Source organism: Schistocerca cancellata, chromosome 6 (assembly GCF_023864275.1).
Source record: "Schistocerca cancellata isolate TAMUIC-IGC-003103 chromosome 6, iqSchCanc2.1, whole genome shotgun sequence".
NCBI classification, from domain to species: Eukaryota; Metazoa; Arthropoda; class Insecta; order Orthoptera; family Acrididae; genus Schistocerca; species Schistocerca cancellata.
This window is the reverse complement of record NC_064631.1, coordinates 397,086,690-397,104,670: the sequence shown is the minus strand read 5'-3', so window position 1 is coordinate 397,104,670 and position 17,981 is coordinate 397,086,690. Positions and strand designations below refer to the sequence as shown.

Here is a 17,981-nt window from a genome sequence, read left to right as displayed (position 1 = left end):
GTCAGAGCTGATAATAATCTCCAATCTATTCCTATTCAGGAAGCCATTCTGGCCCGCTTCTAGTTCGTTTTGTATTTCGGTAAGAACAATCAAGGAGTCATATTGGGGCATATCTCCAAATGCCCCCAGTACCCCTTGGTCTACCTCCATACTTCCCTCCCTAAACAAATCAACTATTTCTTGGCAATTAAGGATTGCATCCCTCCTTCTATTCAAGTTCTGCCGAAAATTTATTTTCTCCTTCACTCAATTAAGTAACTCTTCATTATTTACTTTATATACCCACTTAATCTTCAGCATCCTTCTCTAGCGCCACATTTCAACAGTTTCTATTCTCTTCTTGTCTTTACTTCTTGCTAGAAATGTTTCGCTTCTGTGTAAGGCTACACTCCAGACAATTACTTTCAGAAAAGACTCCGTGGCAATCAAATTTATATTAGATGTCCATATATTTCTATTTTTCAAAATATTGCTTGCTATTATCAGTCCGTATTTTATATCCTCTGTTATGGTCTGTTATAGACCCTTCCAAATAGGATAACTCGTTTACCTCTTGTCCTAATTTAATTCCCTCAGCATCACTTGATTTAATTCTACTACAATCCATTACCCTTGTTTCACTTTTGTTGGCGATTCTCTTCAAACCACTTTTCACGTCTCAGTCCATTCTGCTCAAGTGATCTTTCCAGTCTTTTGCCGTTTTTGGTAGAATTACGTAATCATCGGTGAACCTTAAAGTTTTTATTTTATGCCCCTGAACTTTGACTTGCTTCCCAAATTTTTGGTTGGCTTGCTATTCGTCTTGTTCAAAGTACACATCGAATAACTTGGGGGACAGGCTACAATCCTGTCTCATTTCCCTCTCAGCTATGGCCTAAACATAATGGGAGTATTAGAGTGGTAGTAGTAGTAGCTGTATTCATCTGCAGATCTCTTTTTACAAGGATATACGACGTGTCAAAGTATTTACAAATTTAGATCAATTTAAAATAAGTTGGTTAGTATACACATATATTTAACAGACTTCTAATTAGAGACAATCATTTGATTTACTCCTGGTATAAAATACTTTTTTTTACAAATAACTTATTGAATACTGTTATGCCACACTGTTCACTCGTATCTCACTAACAGTCACTGCACACACTATACATACATTGTTTCATAACACTTCACTCACTACACACACACACACACACACACACACACACACACACACACACACACAGATGATCTCTGGGCCATTTTCTGTACCGCAACTTCCCGTTTTCTATCCTGAAAAACTGAGTCAGCAGCCCTCCATAATGAGTGAGATATTGAGCTCAGAAAGAGGAAGACGTGTTAGTATTGTGCTATGCATAGCTTTTGGGTATATATTTCTAGAAAGGAAAAAAGAAGAAAAAACATAAAGTGAAGGTGTTATGTGGAATGTTGGGTATTTTATAATCATTATTATTATTATTTATTTACATAACATTTTTTTATCAAACCCCCTCTCTGTTTTAGGTAAGTAATCCGTCAATGTATAAAATGTATTGCATAACAGGTACTTTTTAGCTGCCCTTTTAAATAAGTTTTTGCAATTTCCTTAATCTCTTTTGGTAATTTATTGTACAGTTTTATTCCTTCGTAGAATATTCTGTTTTGACTTTAATGTTTATTTTTTCCTCGTAAATGTAAGTTGAGCCTATCTCTTGTTGCATGGCCACAGACAGAGCTGTTTGTGCAGTAATTTCTGCAATAAGACACTAAAAGGCTGTGGTCCTATAATATGTATTGTTCATAGACACTTATGTAATGCATCATTCATCCAAGGTATATACTCATATAGGTTGAAATTTGCCATTGTTAGACCTCTCTGAGAAGAGAGAGACCGTACTGCTGCTCAGTGCCATTCTTAGGTCAGATTCTACAAATTTTGAGAATGTAATGTTCTCCTGAGTATTTATGGGATACTTCTCCAATCAAAGTTTGGATTTCAAAAGAGCCACTCTACGGAGTCAGCTGTTGATGCATTTTCTGTGCACGTTATAAACTCTATAAATAATAAAATTTCTCCAGTGGGAATCTTCTGTGCCTCACCGAAGGCGTTTGATTGCATCAATCAAAATATTCTGTTAGAGAAGTTAATTTTTTATAGCAAACGTAGTTCGGCACGACAGTTTTTGTTTTCATTTAAGAAACAGAATGACGAACATTACCCTAAGCTGTTCTGGTAATACGGTGCGTGAAGTCGCATCTGCATGGAGAGAAATTACATCCTCTGCCACTTTTATTTGATATTAGGAGTCAGAATTAGTCCTGTTTGCTGATGATACAAGCACTGTCGTCAAGCTGAACGAAAAAGTATTAACAGAGAAAGTAGGAAATGATACATTTGTGAAAGTCATCGACTGGTTTTGCACAAATGGGCTAGCTCTAAACTTTGTAAAAGCACCACTGCTCATCTAGTTTTGTAGTATCAGAATTATATCACCTCCTGTCAACCTAGTACACCAACTAGCAATTAACAGGGTAGAAAGTTCCAAGTTCTTAGGTGTGCATGTTGATGAAAACCTGAACTGGAAGAACCATAGGCCGGCCGGTGTGGCCCTGCGTTTCTAGGAGCTTCAGTCTGGAACCGCATGACCGCTACGGTCGCAGGTTCGAATCCTGCCTTGGGCATGGATATGTGTGATGTCCTTAGGTTAGTTAGGTTTACGTAGTTCTAAGTTCTAGGGGACTGATGACCTGAGAAGTTAAGTCCCATAGAACTCAGAGCCATTTTGAAGAACCATACAATACAGCTGCTAAAACATTTTAGTTCGGGTACTTTTTCATAGGAATAATTGCCAAGTTTGCAGGTATAGAAGTCAGCAAGTTAATGTATTTTGCATATGTTCATTCTCTAAAGTCTTATACCATAATATTGTGGGGTAACATTTCATTTCGGCAAAAAGCATTAACGTCACTAAAAAAAGTAATTAGAATTTTGTGTGGGGTTCACACAGGTACATCATGCAGGCGTCTCTTTAAGCAGTTGGGAAAACTAACCACAGCCTCACTGTCATTTATTCACTTATCATATTTGTTATCACCGACCCAACTGAATTTAAGAGTAACAGAAATATTAACAAACACAACGCCAGAAGGAAATATTGTCTGTATTACTCTTTAATAAATCTAGCTTTGGCATAGAAAGGGAGAAAGGGGTGAAGTTACAGCTACAAAATTCTTTGACAATTCATCCATTTAGATAAATTAGATGACAGATAACGGAAGTGTTTTTAAATAAAGATTAAAGATGTTTCTCCCTAGAAATTCCTGTAATAGAGAGGAATTCCGGAGCAGGTATTGTTACTGTTGCTGAAAAACTGTAAATGGGCTACATGTAGTCATCAAATATTTTTAGTCTTTATATACAAGGTATTCCAAAAACTTTGCGTGAAACGTCGAGGGGTGATACATCACTTCAAGGGGAACAATTTTCGTTAGAAGGAAGATGTTCGCTGACAGTTCCTAGTGACACCAGGCGTCTTGTTATTGAATACGCCAGCACTGGGACGATGAGATTTCATCGAACTAGGATGGTCTGCTACATACTATCTACCTCAGTACATTGAGACAGTGAATTTCAACAAGAAAACATTAAGAATGAGTGTGTCTAAGCGAAGAAAGGTATTTTCGAAGCTCCGTCTACCCTTTCCACGTGGAGCAGAGGATTGGATTAAAAGCAACATACACAACATACGAACGCAACAGAGTGCAACACCATGTCATTAGGAAGCGTCAGCAAACATTTTGTCTCTAATAAAAGTTGATCAACATGACGTCATCTATCAGCCCTACAAGTTTGATCCAAAGATTTTGAAAAACTCTGTCGTTTAAAAAACCCTGTAGTGACGTAGATGACACTGAGACAACTAATTTAACACAAAATATCAGGAAATACCCCAAAAACGATGAGAAGTGTTGAAGATGTGACGTCACAAGATCGCGTACCTCGGCACACTTGAAGCGGTTGGGCTTGGGCGTGAAGGGATGACTGAGCAATGCAATACTTGCATTCGAGCAAACGATGTAAATTTCGAACACCTTTGGTAATTATGATCTGTTGTAAACGTTGAACTTACAGAATTGGCTCTAAAAATGGCTCTGAGCACTATGGGACTTAACTTCTAAGGTCATCAGTCCCCTAGAACTTAGAAATACTTAAACCTAACTAAACTATGGACATCACACACATCCATGCCCCAGGCAGGGTTCGAACCTGCAACCGTAGCGGTCGCGCGGTTCCAGTTGAAGCGCCTAGAACCACTCGGCCACTTCGGCCGGCCGAACTTACAGAATTATTGTACTCGTTGTAACAAGGTAAAAACAGTTCTTACTTTGAATTTCTTTCCTTTTATCTCCTCTTTTTTTTATTTACAGACATGTAATAACAACGCAATTCGGAAGCTTATGCTTATTTACTTGTGACAATATGGGAGGTTTGTTTTACTGTATTTTGAAATAAACCAGCGGAGATTGCGAGACTAGTAAATAAAATAATAAACCTTCCCTCAATGTAAACACATAATCGTCTGACGCAACAAAGAAGTATATCCTGCCAGACGCAAAACTCGATCCCTGACCCCACGCGCTAAAATCGTGCACGTGGACTCAGAGCCACACCGACGTAAATACTCGACTTGGGTTGGGATGAGCAGGTGCGACAGACAGATAGATTCAACCGCTGCAGCCACCTACTGGCTTCTTTAATACGAGTATAAAAGATGAAACTGCTTTCAGGAACCTTACGAGGATATGAGACAAAGGTTTGTGCTGCTATTGTTAGACTGTATATGTCGACGACATTTCTGGTGAGCACTCCACATTTTCATTTTACCCCCATTCAGTAGACCTAGTTTAATAGTAGCCTCAATAGATGACATACTTTTCGTCAAACATATTGAGTGAAATAATCGGAGAACAGATCCTGAGACTACCATTAAAATAGGTCTAGTACTATTAAAATAGGTACGGAATGGGAGTAAAACGAAAACGTGGAGCGTTCAACAGAAAAGTTGTCAACAGAATCAGTTTCACAATAACAGCACAAACCTTTGTCTCAGGCCCTCGTAAGGCTCTTGAAAGTAGTTTCATCTTTTTTCTCGTTTTAAAGCAGCCAGTACTTACATTTTCTGGTTCAGTACTAATTACGAAAAGAGCAACTGAAAGGGGCGTAGGAAATAACAGACACAGCATTCATTTTCGAGTAGCATTTTTTTCACGTAGTTAGTTCTATCACCTCTTTCTCACATAGTTTCGATCAAATCTGCTATTAGCGTAACAGCAATGTTACGTACCTGTGTTCCAGAGAAATACCGAAAGTAGACTTTGATGATGGGTTGTAAATCATTTAATCTCAAGGTTTTTATGTAGATATTACGAAAACGTTTGTCCAAACACAGAATTATCCTAGCAGAATTGTTTATTTCTAGATATCAGCTCTAGTATCTAAAGAAAGTGTGCAGTTTAACAAGGCTTACCAGTGAAACTGCTTATTCCATCAGCAGACCGTTTTTTCTTTGAGAGATTCGCCTATTTCAACAACAATGTAAGACATCAGACAGTGTTCATCCATTTAAGAACCGTGCAACCTCGTCTGTGTCTCCTTAATTTAACGCGTATTGTGTTCTAACACTGGAGGCAAAAGTGGAGATCTATTTGCCTGTTTTACCAAATTGTGTGAAAGTAGTGCAAAAACAAATATCATACTGATAGAATTTATGTATATAGCCAGTAGGCTAGTATCACCGTTAAAAAGACACATTACACTCGGTACTGAAGTACACACACAAATTGTTTCTTTTTAGAAAACAAATTTTTATCTTATCTTCCATAGAGTAATTCAGTCAAAGAAAACATTCAGAACACGAAAAAAATGTTGGTAGCGGTCGAGGCTGTCTCAAAATTTTAGTGCTGACACAAAACCAATGACAACAATTTAGGTCTCATATCTAGCAGCCACGAAATAGCGACATCATGACTCTAAAATTACGTAAGTGGAAGTTGTTGTAGTTTAGTGTGTTGACAGTGTTCATTGAATCTGTTGAATAGGGAATACTTTATACAAGAGTTACAAAATAAAAATGTCTGCTGCAATGTTTAAAAAGTGTAATAAGAACACTTACCAAGGACCCATATAATGGGAAGCTTTCCATTCTTCAACGGTGTCAGATCATACTCCTTCCTCTCGATTGTGTCTGCCTGCAATAAGGGAAGATCAGATTTAGCAAGACATGATGAAATCCCCTCTTTGGTACTAAAGAGAAACTCAGGATGAGAAATGGAAGGCAATGGAATACAGTACTTGAGACGCACAGCAACAGCTGCAGTACATTGTTTACAAAAGTGGGCGCAGGGCCAGAGATATTACGTTTCTTATTAGAATATTTGCACTCTCTCTGGAGTAAGCACGATACTTATCTGCGCAAATTCCCATAGCGTAGAAATATCTCTGAAGTGAACATTGTGTTCTGCGCATGTTGTCGACATTAAGCTGAAATTTTTACATGATCTCGGGTTGACGTTGTTTGCTTAAGGCCAGTTGATATTGGCCATCACGTCACGTCATCGTTTCACGCGAAGAAAGCTTTGACGGCATCTTCGTCTGCTAACATCGCAAGTTAACGTATTTTTGCCTCGCTCGCTCGTGTTATGGTAGTGGATTTCGAACATTTGTGTTTTCGTTATCTTTAGTTTTATCATTATCATTTGTTTTCGTGGCAAATTGCAATGTTTCATGACAACTTGGATACTTTTTCCGTTGAGTGTTCTTACACAGGCGAGGTCAGATAACTGAAAACGAAAAATTATTTACGTTTTGCAATACAGAACAGAGCCACCCCCACAATGTATGTAAATAAGAACATAAGTTGACGAAGCAATTTCCATTACATAATATTTTAACTGAAACGGTCAGCTTTAATAAAGGAGAAAAATAGGTGTTTACGATGTTATTAGTTACACAAGGAAAAAACTTAATGAACAGAGTCTCCATTTATTCCTTTGTACCCATGTTTCATGTGTTTGAACGTAAAATATTATTTTCCCTAGCAAATAAATGTCGATGTTTTGAAATGATATTTCACTTCTCAGTACATTATTAAACATAACTGATCAAAAACATACATTATGAAGTATGCATTGACCGCTAGTAAACTTTGTTGTTACTTACTCAGTTGCAATGCTATGACTTTTTGTACAGCTGTTCGGTACTGGTCTAAGCAAACTGACGTGACGTAAAGTGTAAATACACGCTGATGTGACGGTGCAGTGACGTGACGCCTGTTCTACGCCACTGCATCACTTGACCACGATAACACTGTATGCTGGCAACTCAAAATCTATTCTGATCATCTGAATGCTCACCTCGGAGATATTTTCAATTTGTGTGAATTCCCTGAGATTCGCTAATCTCAATTGAACAATAGCGTGTGTATACAGAATAAAACAAACAAAGAAAAATATTGATATTATTCTTTGCACTAATGCCATAGTGTTCTATTGCATGATTTAACATACCAAGAACCGTTTCAGCCATTAAGTGCATGTGGAAGATGTCAAAGATTGTTCATCAATGGTAAAATTTTACAATAGTGTTGTATAATTTTACTTTATAAACTAGGATATATATCTTAGATCAGTTCTAGTAATCTGTAAAGTAATGTTTATATCTTATGTAATTACTATTGAAAATTCGTTATGTAAGAAAATGAAACATTCTTCTAAGCTGGGGGCTAAGGAGATTCGTGTATGTATACTTTATAATTCTTCTAGTTTTTGAAATGTGTTGTATTCTTATGTACACGAAATGATTGGTGCAAGTCATGTTATGTTTAGTACTTTATCCATCCTCAGAACATCTAGTTGCATATATCGAAATAAACAGCAACCAGTTTCATAAAAGAAATTTAATTTATTAATCAGTTTTGGGCACTTAGTGCCCATCTTCAGAAGACAAGACAGGAAAATACACCACAAATAAATAGACGTCAGATAAGAATATTAAACTTGAGGACGAATAGTTTAAGAATTTTAAAAATTAAAGGTAAAATGATACATACTTACAGCTAACGCATTTTTTGCGAGTGTCGACAATAAGATGCATTCAGAAAAATGCTGTGGTCCTAAGAAAATGCAGTAGCAATAAGTAATACAACACTGAATCCATTAATACAACATGAACTCATAGATCTTACATGTGGTTCATGGTGTCTGTACATAAACGGTATAAAGAAGTGAAACAACAAGTGTAGACATCATGCTAGAACGGGAGATAATCAGTTAATGACATGCATATCTTGAATTTAGTCTCAATGTGAGGATGATTATTGCTCCTGTATTTTTTAGAACCATGGAATTTTGCTGTATGCATCTCATTGTTGATACTCGCATATAACGTTATAGGTATAAAGTATGTACCATTTAAACTTTTCATCCTTAATTTTAATATTCTTATCTAACTTCTACATATTTGTGGTGTATTTTCCTGTACAGGCTTCTGAAGAAGGGCACCAGGTGCCCGAAACCAGTTATATTAAATTTCTTTTATATAACTGGTTGCTCATTATTTCAATAACTCATGTCATCAACTCGCAATGATGTATTTGACGTTGTCAGTTCTGTTGCAAGACATTTTATCGAAATTATCAACTATTATTCACCTTGCTCGTATTGGGCATTTCTTTACCTTAGTTTTTGTTGTGTTTTGTTTTGGATTATTTCGGACTCATGTTTGCGATTTTTTTGTTTCACTTTATTATACTGTTTTGTTCTTAAATATTTTTTGATGCTCGAGTTATACTACGTTTTCTGAAAAGAAGATTTGGGAAACTGAATTCCTGAGTTCGGTAATCTGTCCATTAGCAATATTCGTTTTGTACTTACATATATTGTATGAGACCATAATAGGAATTAATTCATGTTAATGGTATTTAAAGCTCTCCATATAAGTAGATGCCAAAAACTGTTCTAAGAATAAGAATTCAGTTAGTGTCGGGATCGAAACTCAACATGTTATGTCACCGACAGTAAAGTTTCGATATCTTCCTGCGTAGCTTGAAACGAAGTTTGGAAGGTTCAGGGTTACGGATGTGCGAAAGTAAAGATAACATTCGCCGAGGCTGTTGCTGAACGTCAAGGTTATATTGCAACATACGGCTCCTATTGTCGTGGGACTGTTCCCAGAACATGGAGGAACGGAACGTGATTACGAGCGGTAGACCGGATAAATCGATTCTTTTGGTGTCTGTCTGTGTGTGTGTGTGTGTTCTGGCAAATTGCCCGTTGGCGCTGGAAGAAAAAAGTGTGGCACATAGATCACTACTGTGCTCAACAACTGTAGTTCAAAAAATTTCTTCTGCATTACAGGGGCACTTGTGAGAAGCGTAGTTCATTTCGTGCAGCCAGAATGTGCAAAGCAGCAGTTACATACGTGGTCGAGTTAATGAACTATGAGACAAAATACTTTACTCACGAAGATGTTTATACGGGAGTAAGACTGGCACATTTTTTAATATAATTAACATGCTACACAAATCATCATTATTTTTTATTTGTGACCTACGGATTCTTAATTCCGGACACATCCCGTTACTTCCTAATTTCTCTAACAAGTAAGAACAAAATGTTTAATGTTGTAAGGGTCGATTGCAGTGAACTTCTTAGTGCCTTGTTTCTAAATACGGTACACGCAATTTGCTAAAATATACAGTGGCCGACCAGATGTAAGAAGAAATTTTGTAATTCACGTCGTATTATTTAACGATTATTTGAGCTGCAACTGCACGAAAGTGACAGTTACCCTAGAGTCGTTCGGCGTAACGTGAACGTTTTCGTTGACTAGGCTACGTACTGACTATCCATAGGAAATTAGCTGTTATATATTTACTCCAATGAAAGCCAGATTCTGTTGCTATTTGACAGAGACAAATTGGAGATAAGCGATCTGTAGATTCACAAAAAAATCCTTAGTCAAATGTGCAAATCAGGCGAATGGAGACTATAAAAAACTTTGTAAGCAATTCACCTTAAACAAAATCATGACGATGTGCCCCACCAGTTCGTGATGTACACTAAAAAAAGAACCTTGAAATAGCTAATTCGTTAATTTAGCCGAAACTAGTTATATAAAAAAACTTGCTATCTTGACTAATAAAGACTTTTTTCTAGTCCACAACTTTTAAAGACAGATTCCTTGCGGCTGCACTGTAATTTTATTTTGATATTTACCTTGTATGTGAGTCCTGTATGAGTATAAAATCCATTTACTTTATTTTGATTTCTTTACATACTAAGTATTTAAAAAGTATCACATATTCCTACAGGAGGTAGCATTGGTCAAAAGTTCCGATAACAGTATGATCAGAAACCGACCGTCTTCCGATATGGGCCTATCTGTTCTCTCATTCCCATCTTTCTATTACGTAGACACTATAGGCAGTGCTGCAGACGGTTATCACAAATGCTGAGACATGCTTTAGTCCTTCTTCTCACCATTTCAAATACAACTGACTCCTTTCGGACTGTGTCAGATGCATTAGTGACACGTTCCTGCAACGTCTACACACTGCCGACGGGTTGGGCTTACACGAATGCCTTTAAATGTCCACATAGCCAGAAATCCGATGGAGGCAAGTGTGTTGAATGGAGAGGCCAGGCTACTGGACTTTCTCGGTCTATCCATCGTCCACTACGCCTTTAGGTGAGATATTATTGCACGATCCGCAGAAAACAGAGTGGTGTCCTATAGTGCGTAAACCACAGTAGATGTCTTTCTGGAAGGGTAACTTTCTCCAACAGCGCTGGTAATTCATCGTGCAAAAACAGATGATACACAGCACCTGTTAATCTGTTTAGCAAAATGTATGGCTCTGTGAGTCTGTCACCGACCATTCCTGCCTATACAGTAATACTGAAGCATTCTTGATGCCTCACCTCTATTATTACTCTAGTATTTGAGTCTGGCCATACGCTCGCATTGTGGTATTTTTGTATGACTTTTCTTGTGATTCCTATCTTATTTCCAAATAAAATGCAAGCTGTTAACTGCGAATCATCAACAGTCTGTAGAAGATAGCCATTAGCAGAACTGTAATCGGGCATGGTGGTCTGAGCTTTCCTGAAAATAACAACCATTCAGATGTGCGCAAAGAACTGCAAAAGTGAGACGACCTACGCCACCCGATACTGCACAGTACTCGACGTAAGCATATCTCAACAGCTATTAGTTTCCTGACATATAATTATGAGAACTTTTCTTCTGGTTATGACTAATACTGCCTTATGGAGGAATATGTGGCACTTTTTAAGTCCCCTGTACGTGTGATAAAACTCAAACTAAAATACAAAAATTGGCCAGGTGCTTGTAAGACATGGGCACTGAGGGTTCCGTACAAACTCAGTTGTGTGTATAGACAGTTCATCCATTCCGGAAATCTAGGATCTCGACTATTTCTGCTTGGTATCGACATTGATAGTGGTAAGATATCGATCCCAGAGATTCCTAGATCTTCGGGAATGTTTAAATTTCCGAGTTTGACGTCGGATAATAAATGAAAAGAGAAATATTTTTTCGTATGATGCAATTATGGATTTTTATTTCTTTTAATTGTACTGTGAAGCTTTGCTTCTTGCCAAATGTCATGATTGTAGGCTAACGGGAAGTAGCCTATAGGTCTTGATGAGTAATTTTTCGAGTATCAAAATATGTGACATAAATGGACGTATCTTTTGAGTGCATTGACTTAGAACCTTCAATTTTTTTACAGCGCCAAGGGACCATAGACCTTAGTGTCTGGTTTAAATTTCACCTTGAAGCATGAAACTGTTCATGAGAAAAAGGGGTCTTAACACACGAACAGACAGAAAGTCAGATAACAAATGACAAATATTTCTTCCTATGATATAATGACATATCTGCAGTTTTCCGCCGAGTCTCATTTAAGCCACAGTTTATGAAGTTCATGTTTATCACCATTGAACTTACTATAAAACTGAGAGAAATTTCGAAGAAATGCAACATGTTCAATTTATTTAGTTTAATGTGCATCCTACAAGTGACTGTCCAAGTACTTGAATCCTGAATAACACGGATCTAGCATGGGAGGTAAGAGTAGAATCTTTACATTTCTCATTAATTTTAACAATTTAATTAGCGTTACAAAGTTGTTGTGCGTATTTTATCTTCGATCACAGAGAAGATACCAACATATTGTTTTTCTTTAAACATAAAAAATGCAGTTTCATGCCCAGTTACTTTAGTTCTTAGTGTCAAAGGTTCGACTTCTAGTATTAAATTAAGAGTACTTATTTATTTGCAATTGATTGAACTTATTCTTTTCTCCATTTTGTTTTCTTTTGAAGCCAGACTGATTGACTGTTTTGTTTCATTAATACAGTACACATGACGAGCACGTGTCACGATTGTTTACTGATTATACTGGTACGTGTGTCGCGAATTACTCGATAACAGACTCATCACGCTTATCGGATGATAAGGTAACAGTTTACAGAAGACAGGAGAAACAGACGTAGAGTCAGCGTTATTTCCGTCCTCCGCAACTGGCACGGCAGCGCCGCTACGTGGGAAACCAAACACCAAAGGTCGTAGGGGTCGTGGCAAGTTCAGTCTAACACAGCGATCGAAAAATTTGCTGGTGATAAAATGCGAATGCTCTGAGATTGCTGCATATCTGCTAATACTTCAATATATCTCTGGTTGGTTCCCACGACTGAGTGAGAGTTATTGTTTTTCTATGTGGGACAAATGATAAGTGTTGGGATATTTTGTACTATTTTATTTTTGAGTGAAATATAAAGAAACACTAGTGATAATGCTGGCCACAATTCGAAAATGGTTAGGTAGTTAATCAGCGCCGAAAGAAAGACAGCTTATAAAGTAACGTAGTTTTACTTTTATAAACATAAAGGCAGGCAGTCTCACATGTGGACATAATTGCGATCTTGGAACCATTTTAAATATCACTGGTCCTGAATTTTCGCACAATTTAATCGCATTTTTCACAGCGCTGGAAAGATGTGCTGTGAGAATTCGATTTCAATCGAGTATTATTTGTGTTCTTCACAACAAAATTTTTCTGTGCCTAGCACTTAACTTTAGGCATAAAACAGACTATAAAATTAAGCGAAAAAAGCGTTTATTTAGTAATAGAAGGTTTAATAAATTATGCAAAGATGGTATTAATAAATCATTTCCTTTGTATACGTCCAAAAAAAAAAAACTTTATTTTCACACGACGTAAGCATAAAGCTATTTTACAGATACTATGAAATAACTTGCTAGCCGAAACGTAAGTTTAAAACAAAAGTTTTGTGGAACATAAGGCTAAAAGGAGTCTATGTAATTAATATAATAGTTTCCGAAGTAGGACAATTAAGACAAGTGAAATTATTTAATTTTTATGCAATGTCAGTCACTAGACTACGTTTCGTGAAGCTTTATACAAGAACCAGCAACTTCCGTTCTGTTAATGCCTTATTTTTGCAGGAAGGGCGTAACATTGAATGACAGTTTCCTATAACGTACAGAAACGTATTATTTTGGACCATATTAACTTTATTTTCCTGCGCCAAGAATTTCAACACATACCCAGTTAGAGATGTGTGTTGGGGTACATCTGGCACCGACTGTACATGTACGTGTGAAATAATTCTTGCTGTATGCAGCTAAACCGGTATATGGCGATAATTATCAACAACTTTTATGTCAAATTCAACTTCAAAATGTTTTCAGAACAGAATTTAGTGACACCGACCACATGCAATAATAAGCTGTATGAAGGGTTTTGTACTTTTGAGGTCAAAATAACACATAATTGTTGATATTTTAAGCCGTCCTAATCTCATCAGCGTATAGTTGATGGTATATGTAAAAATGATTCAGAAGAATTACTTATGTAGTAATATAAACGGCATGAACTGAAGATGGTCTAAGATCGAAACAGATCATACAGCTAGCTATTATATGTTATCAGGTCTGTTGAAACAGTTATTATAAAATTTGAAAGACTTGGTTTGCGGGTGTTTGCTGTACTAATTACCAATAACTTGCAGGAAAATCAATCTAAGAATCACTTCTACACGTCTGTGTAGTAGTTATAGGGCATCTACTGGCAAGGTGGCAACGCAGGAAAAGTATCGAACAGATCCACAGTGAGCATTACACTGGCGGGTGGTAGTCGCGACACAGGGCAGATGTAGGGTTAAGCTTGACCGGTGGTGGGGATTCCAAAGTATTAGTGTTTAGGCAGAGTAGGCGTGTTGTCTGTTGCATACCAGTGCGGTGCGATGTCGACACCAGCAGAGCCGTGGCGGTCGCGTCGGCGGCCGGTACTCACCATGGCTGCGGGCTGCTGGGGCTACCGTGCGCTCTGCTGGTGGCTGTGCGACAGCGACTGCTCACTGCGGCTCTTGGCGGAATGATGTGCCGTGCTGCGTTCTGCGGTGCGGCAGGTCCGCAATCTCTGCTCCGCTCCGGGCCCGGCTTAAATAAAAACAGCGCCTGCTATATTTGCAGCGGTGTCGGCCGCAGCCTTGGCCGGCGTCAGCTGCCTCCGTTGTGCTCTGCTTTCGGACCCGGGGACGGCGTTCTTTGACGGTCTGTGACCGCTCGTGTCCCTCACACCTATGACTGTTTAGTTGTACTGCAGCTTACCTGTTACCACGTCACGCGAAGTTGCTACGACGTCTTCTCCACTCGCTAGGTCTGCTGCTGCAACCTCAATAACAACTATTATTCTTGTACTCAGGCCTGAACTGACAACGTCGAAATTCACCGTCTGGCTAACAAGTAAACAAATTAAAGACACATACAGGATAATTCTTACAATGGCAACCAGGCATTTTATAATGCTATTTATTAAGGTATAAATAGGGCGGTTAACGTTTGTCAGGTTCCTCCTGTACTGAAATTACTTATCTTATAAATTTTACGTTTACGAGAAGTCGGCAGATTGCAGGAGTAATTCGCTGCCTTCAGCAGCGCTGCAGAATACGACAGCAGCGAGTAAGTAGCTGGTTTCCACAAAGGACGATTGAACCACATAGCGCGGTAGTGAATCATGGCAGCGAGGAAAAGTAAGCGAGCAATGAGAATGAATCTTTTTTGGTGGTCAATACGTAAGGGAACGACAAGTGTTCCGGCGCGAAACTCAAAATTTTCTTTGCTAAATATTTGTTACTGGAGTCCACTTTTGACATAGCAAACAATAGCAGGAGCCTACGCGTCATCAGGGCTTTAACACCATAACGTCACTATGCAGTAATTCAGTTAATTCAGTAGACAAGTGAATATTGTTAAATTACTGAAGATGTACGAAGAGCTACGAAGTTTTACGACGTGAGCAAGAGATTTCGGCCTCGTGCCAATCTAGCTAGTCGACGACGATGTACTCGAAGCCTGTTCTCATGTGGTAGTCGGTTTTCCCATGCTCTCGAAATTTATCAACTTTTTGAGATGAATCGTTTCAGACTACTGCGTTATTGCTGTCTTATTATTTCAAGTTAATTAACTATCCGCATGTCCCCTTACAATCACAGGTAGCCTGCTTGCAACTTCTAAAGAATCCACTGCGCTACAAGAACTCGTTCGAGGGACGTCTACGAGAGACTTGCAGAAAACTTGTAGGAGGTCATCCTACGCGTCGATTCATTAAGATTATCTTCGAAATGGTTGGCTGAACCACCGTAGTCTCGGGTGGGAAGCCATGACAAATTACATTGCATGTTACCTACACCACTTTCTAGAAAATCGCGGCTAAACTGAGACTCTTATGTGGGTATAGTACAGCGCGGGGATTTCATGCAGTTTCAAAGCGACAGTTTCTTTAGGTGACTTCTTACATTGAAAATTACATTATTCTGTACACGTGATGTTCGCTGATTGTGGCAAATGCTTCTGGGTGATGGCGCCCTACAGCAAAAAATGATGGAAGTAAAATGACTATTTTATTATAAATCGGCCTATGAATGGAACTATTTCTGTGTTCAAAGTCCAGGAAATTGTTAAATATTGCCTCGTCAGCGGTTCAATAAAAAGATGCTGCAGTTACGACGTAAGTAACACAAACCTAATGCACTTCTTATTTTAGGAAGTTGTTTATTCTACTATAATTCTTTAATAGGTCCGTTGACAATGAAACAGTCATTTTCTTACGTTGTTTTTCGATGCAGGACACCAGCATCCAAAGTAACCTTTGCCACAATCAGAGTAATGTAATTTTAAATATGAATAATCATCGGAAGATGAATCTCTCAGTTCGAAACCGATAACGGCGCTATTGGTTACTTATAATTATCATCATAAAAGTGACTAGTTGCTGTTTTTTACTTTATTGTAAAAATTAACATTTGTTTTTCACACAGTCGTCGTCTCGACATATCAGTTCTCGACAAAGAAGCATTAAATTTAAATCTCTTATACTAAAGTAAAAAATGCAACTTTTTGCCTTACAACAATGCTGAACTCTTGCTTCCGTTTCTAACAAACTCGCTACGGACTGGGTGTTAAACTACTTGCACTTGACCCCCAGGAAACATCACGTTAACACTGGATAACGTAGCATCTAGTTTTTATAACGACTTTAATCCGGCAAGAAAGAGAGTCCACAAGTTCTTTCAGTTATGCAATACTCTGCTGAAGTCACTCCTAGATGATTAAATACCGTAGTCCTAACGAACTGCAGAGGTGCTGACTGCTATGTTTCACCCGCTGTTCCAAGTAGTCCCAGAATTTTCTATCACGAGTTGTCGGACCAGTCGAGGTACGATAGGGTACTTGAGTGTTCGTAAGAAAAAAAAAATGGTTCAAATGGCTCTGAGCACTATGGGACTTAACATCTGTGGTCATCAGTCCCCTAGAACTTAGAACTACTTAAACCTAACTAACCTAAGGACATCACACACATCCATGCCCGAGGCAGGACACGAACCTGCGACCGGAGCGGTCACGCGGTTCCAGACTGAAGCGCCTTTAACCGCACGGCCACACCGGCCGGCTCGTAAGAAAGGAAGCAAAACTATTGCTTACGTGAAGTCGAAAAACGAGGTTATTACAGACGGAGAACAAGCTCGGATTAGGGAAGGAAATCAGCCGTGCCGTTGCACCTAGTCATTTGGTTTAAGCGATGTAGGGGAATCTCAGGCAACCTAAATGTGAATAGTCGGACGGGGATATGAACCGTCGCACTCCAGAACGCGAGCCCAGTGCGTTAACCATTGCACCACCTCCTTCGGTGAGTGTTCGTCAAATGAGAAACGTAGCCCAGTGAACACGGAAGCGGTCCTTTTGGAAGAAGAGAGCGTCCACTGCATACTCAAGGTGAAGATGTAGGAGAAAAAGTTACACTTGGTCTAACTGTGCATTGCATGCAGTTCCCTTCGCGGTGCTGGAATGAGGTGGACTTCCAATCACAGAGAGCAGCAGCTACTGTCGGGTCTGAAACCGACAGTCATTGACAAATGTGACACTCGTTTCCAGACCCAGTCGGTTAGGATCTTCTTGCTAACACTGTTCATAGGCCGTGTTACGTGGGTGGGAGTGGTATACCATTCCTTGGAGATACATTGGTCAGTCTGGGTTTATGCGTAAAAAAATCGGGCAGTGTCACTCACGGTGTGGTCATGGACACATTCAAGCTTTCCTGTGCCGTTCTGTCGGGACATCAACATCGAACTATCTTACTGCGCTAATTCCAAACAATCGTCTGGCACATACGTACCACATCGTTGTCATGACTTATCTCAGCCTAGTCAAGAAAGGTAATAGGAGTAATCCACTGAAATACAGACCGATATCACTAATGTCGATAGGATTTTGAAACATATACGGCGTGTCAGAACATTATGAATCACCTCGAAGAAAACGATTTATTGAGAAATAGACAACATTGATTCAGAAAATATAGTTTATGTGAAACACAAGTAGCTCTTTATTC

The 17,981-nt window shown here is 38.7% G+C and overlaps 1 protein-coding gene across 2 annotated transcripts in view; it reads right to left on the bottom strand.

Moving 5' to 3' along the window:
* LOC126190816 (adenylate kinase isoenzyme 1) overlaps positions 1 to 17,981 on the bottom strand; it is a 137,972-nt gene that overhangs the window by 54,817 nt on the left and 65,174 nt on the right. The window contains exons 2-3 of one of the 2 annotated variants that reach the window (XM_049931383.1): positions 14,385 to 14,530; positions 6,156 to 6,231 (exon numbers count right to left, since the gene is read on the bottom strand). In XM_049931383.1, coding sequence (XP_049787340.1) covers positions 6,156 to 6,231; positions 14,385 to 14,387 — 79 coding nt within the window. In that variant the 5' untranslated portion in view covers positions 14,388 to 14,530. The remainder of the gene's footprint in view (positions 1 to 6,155; positions 6,232 to 14,384; positions 14,531 to 17,981) is intronic. The other variant, XM_049931382.1, reaches the window with a different exon arrangement.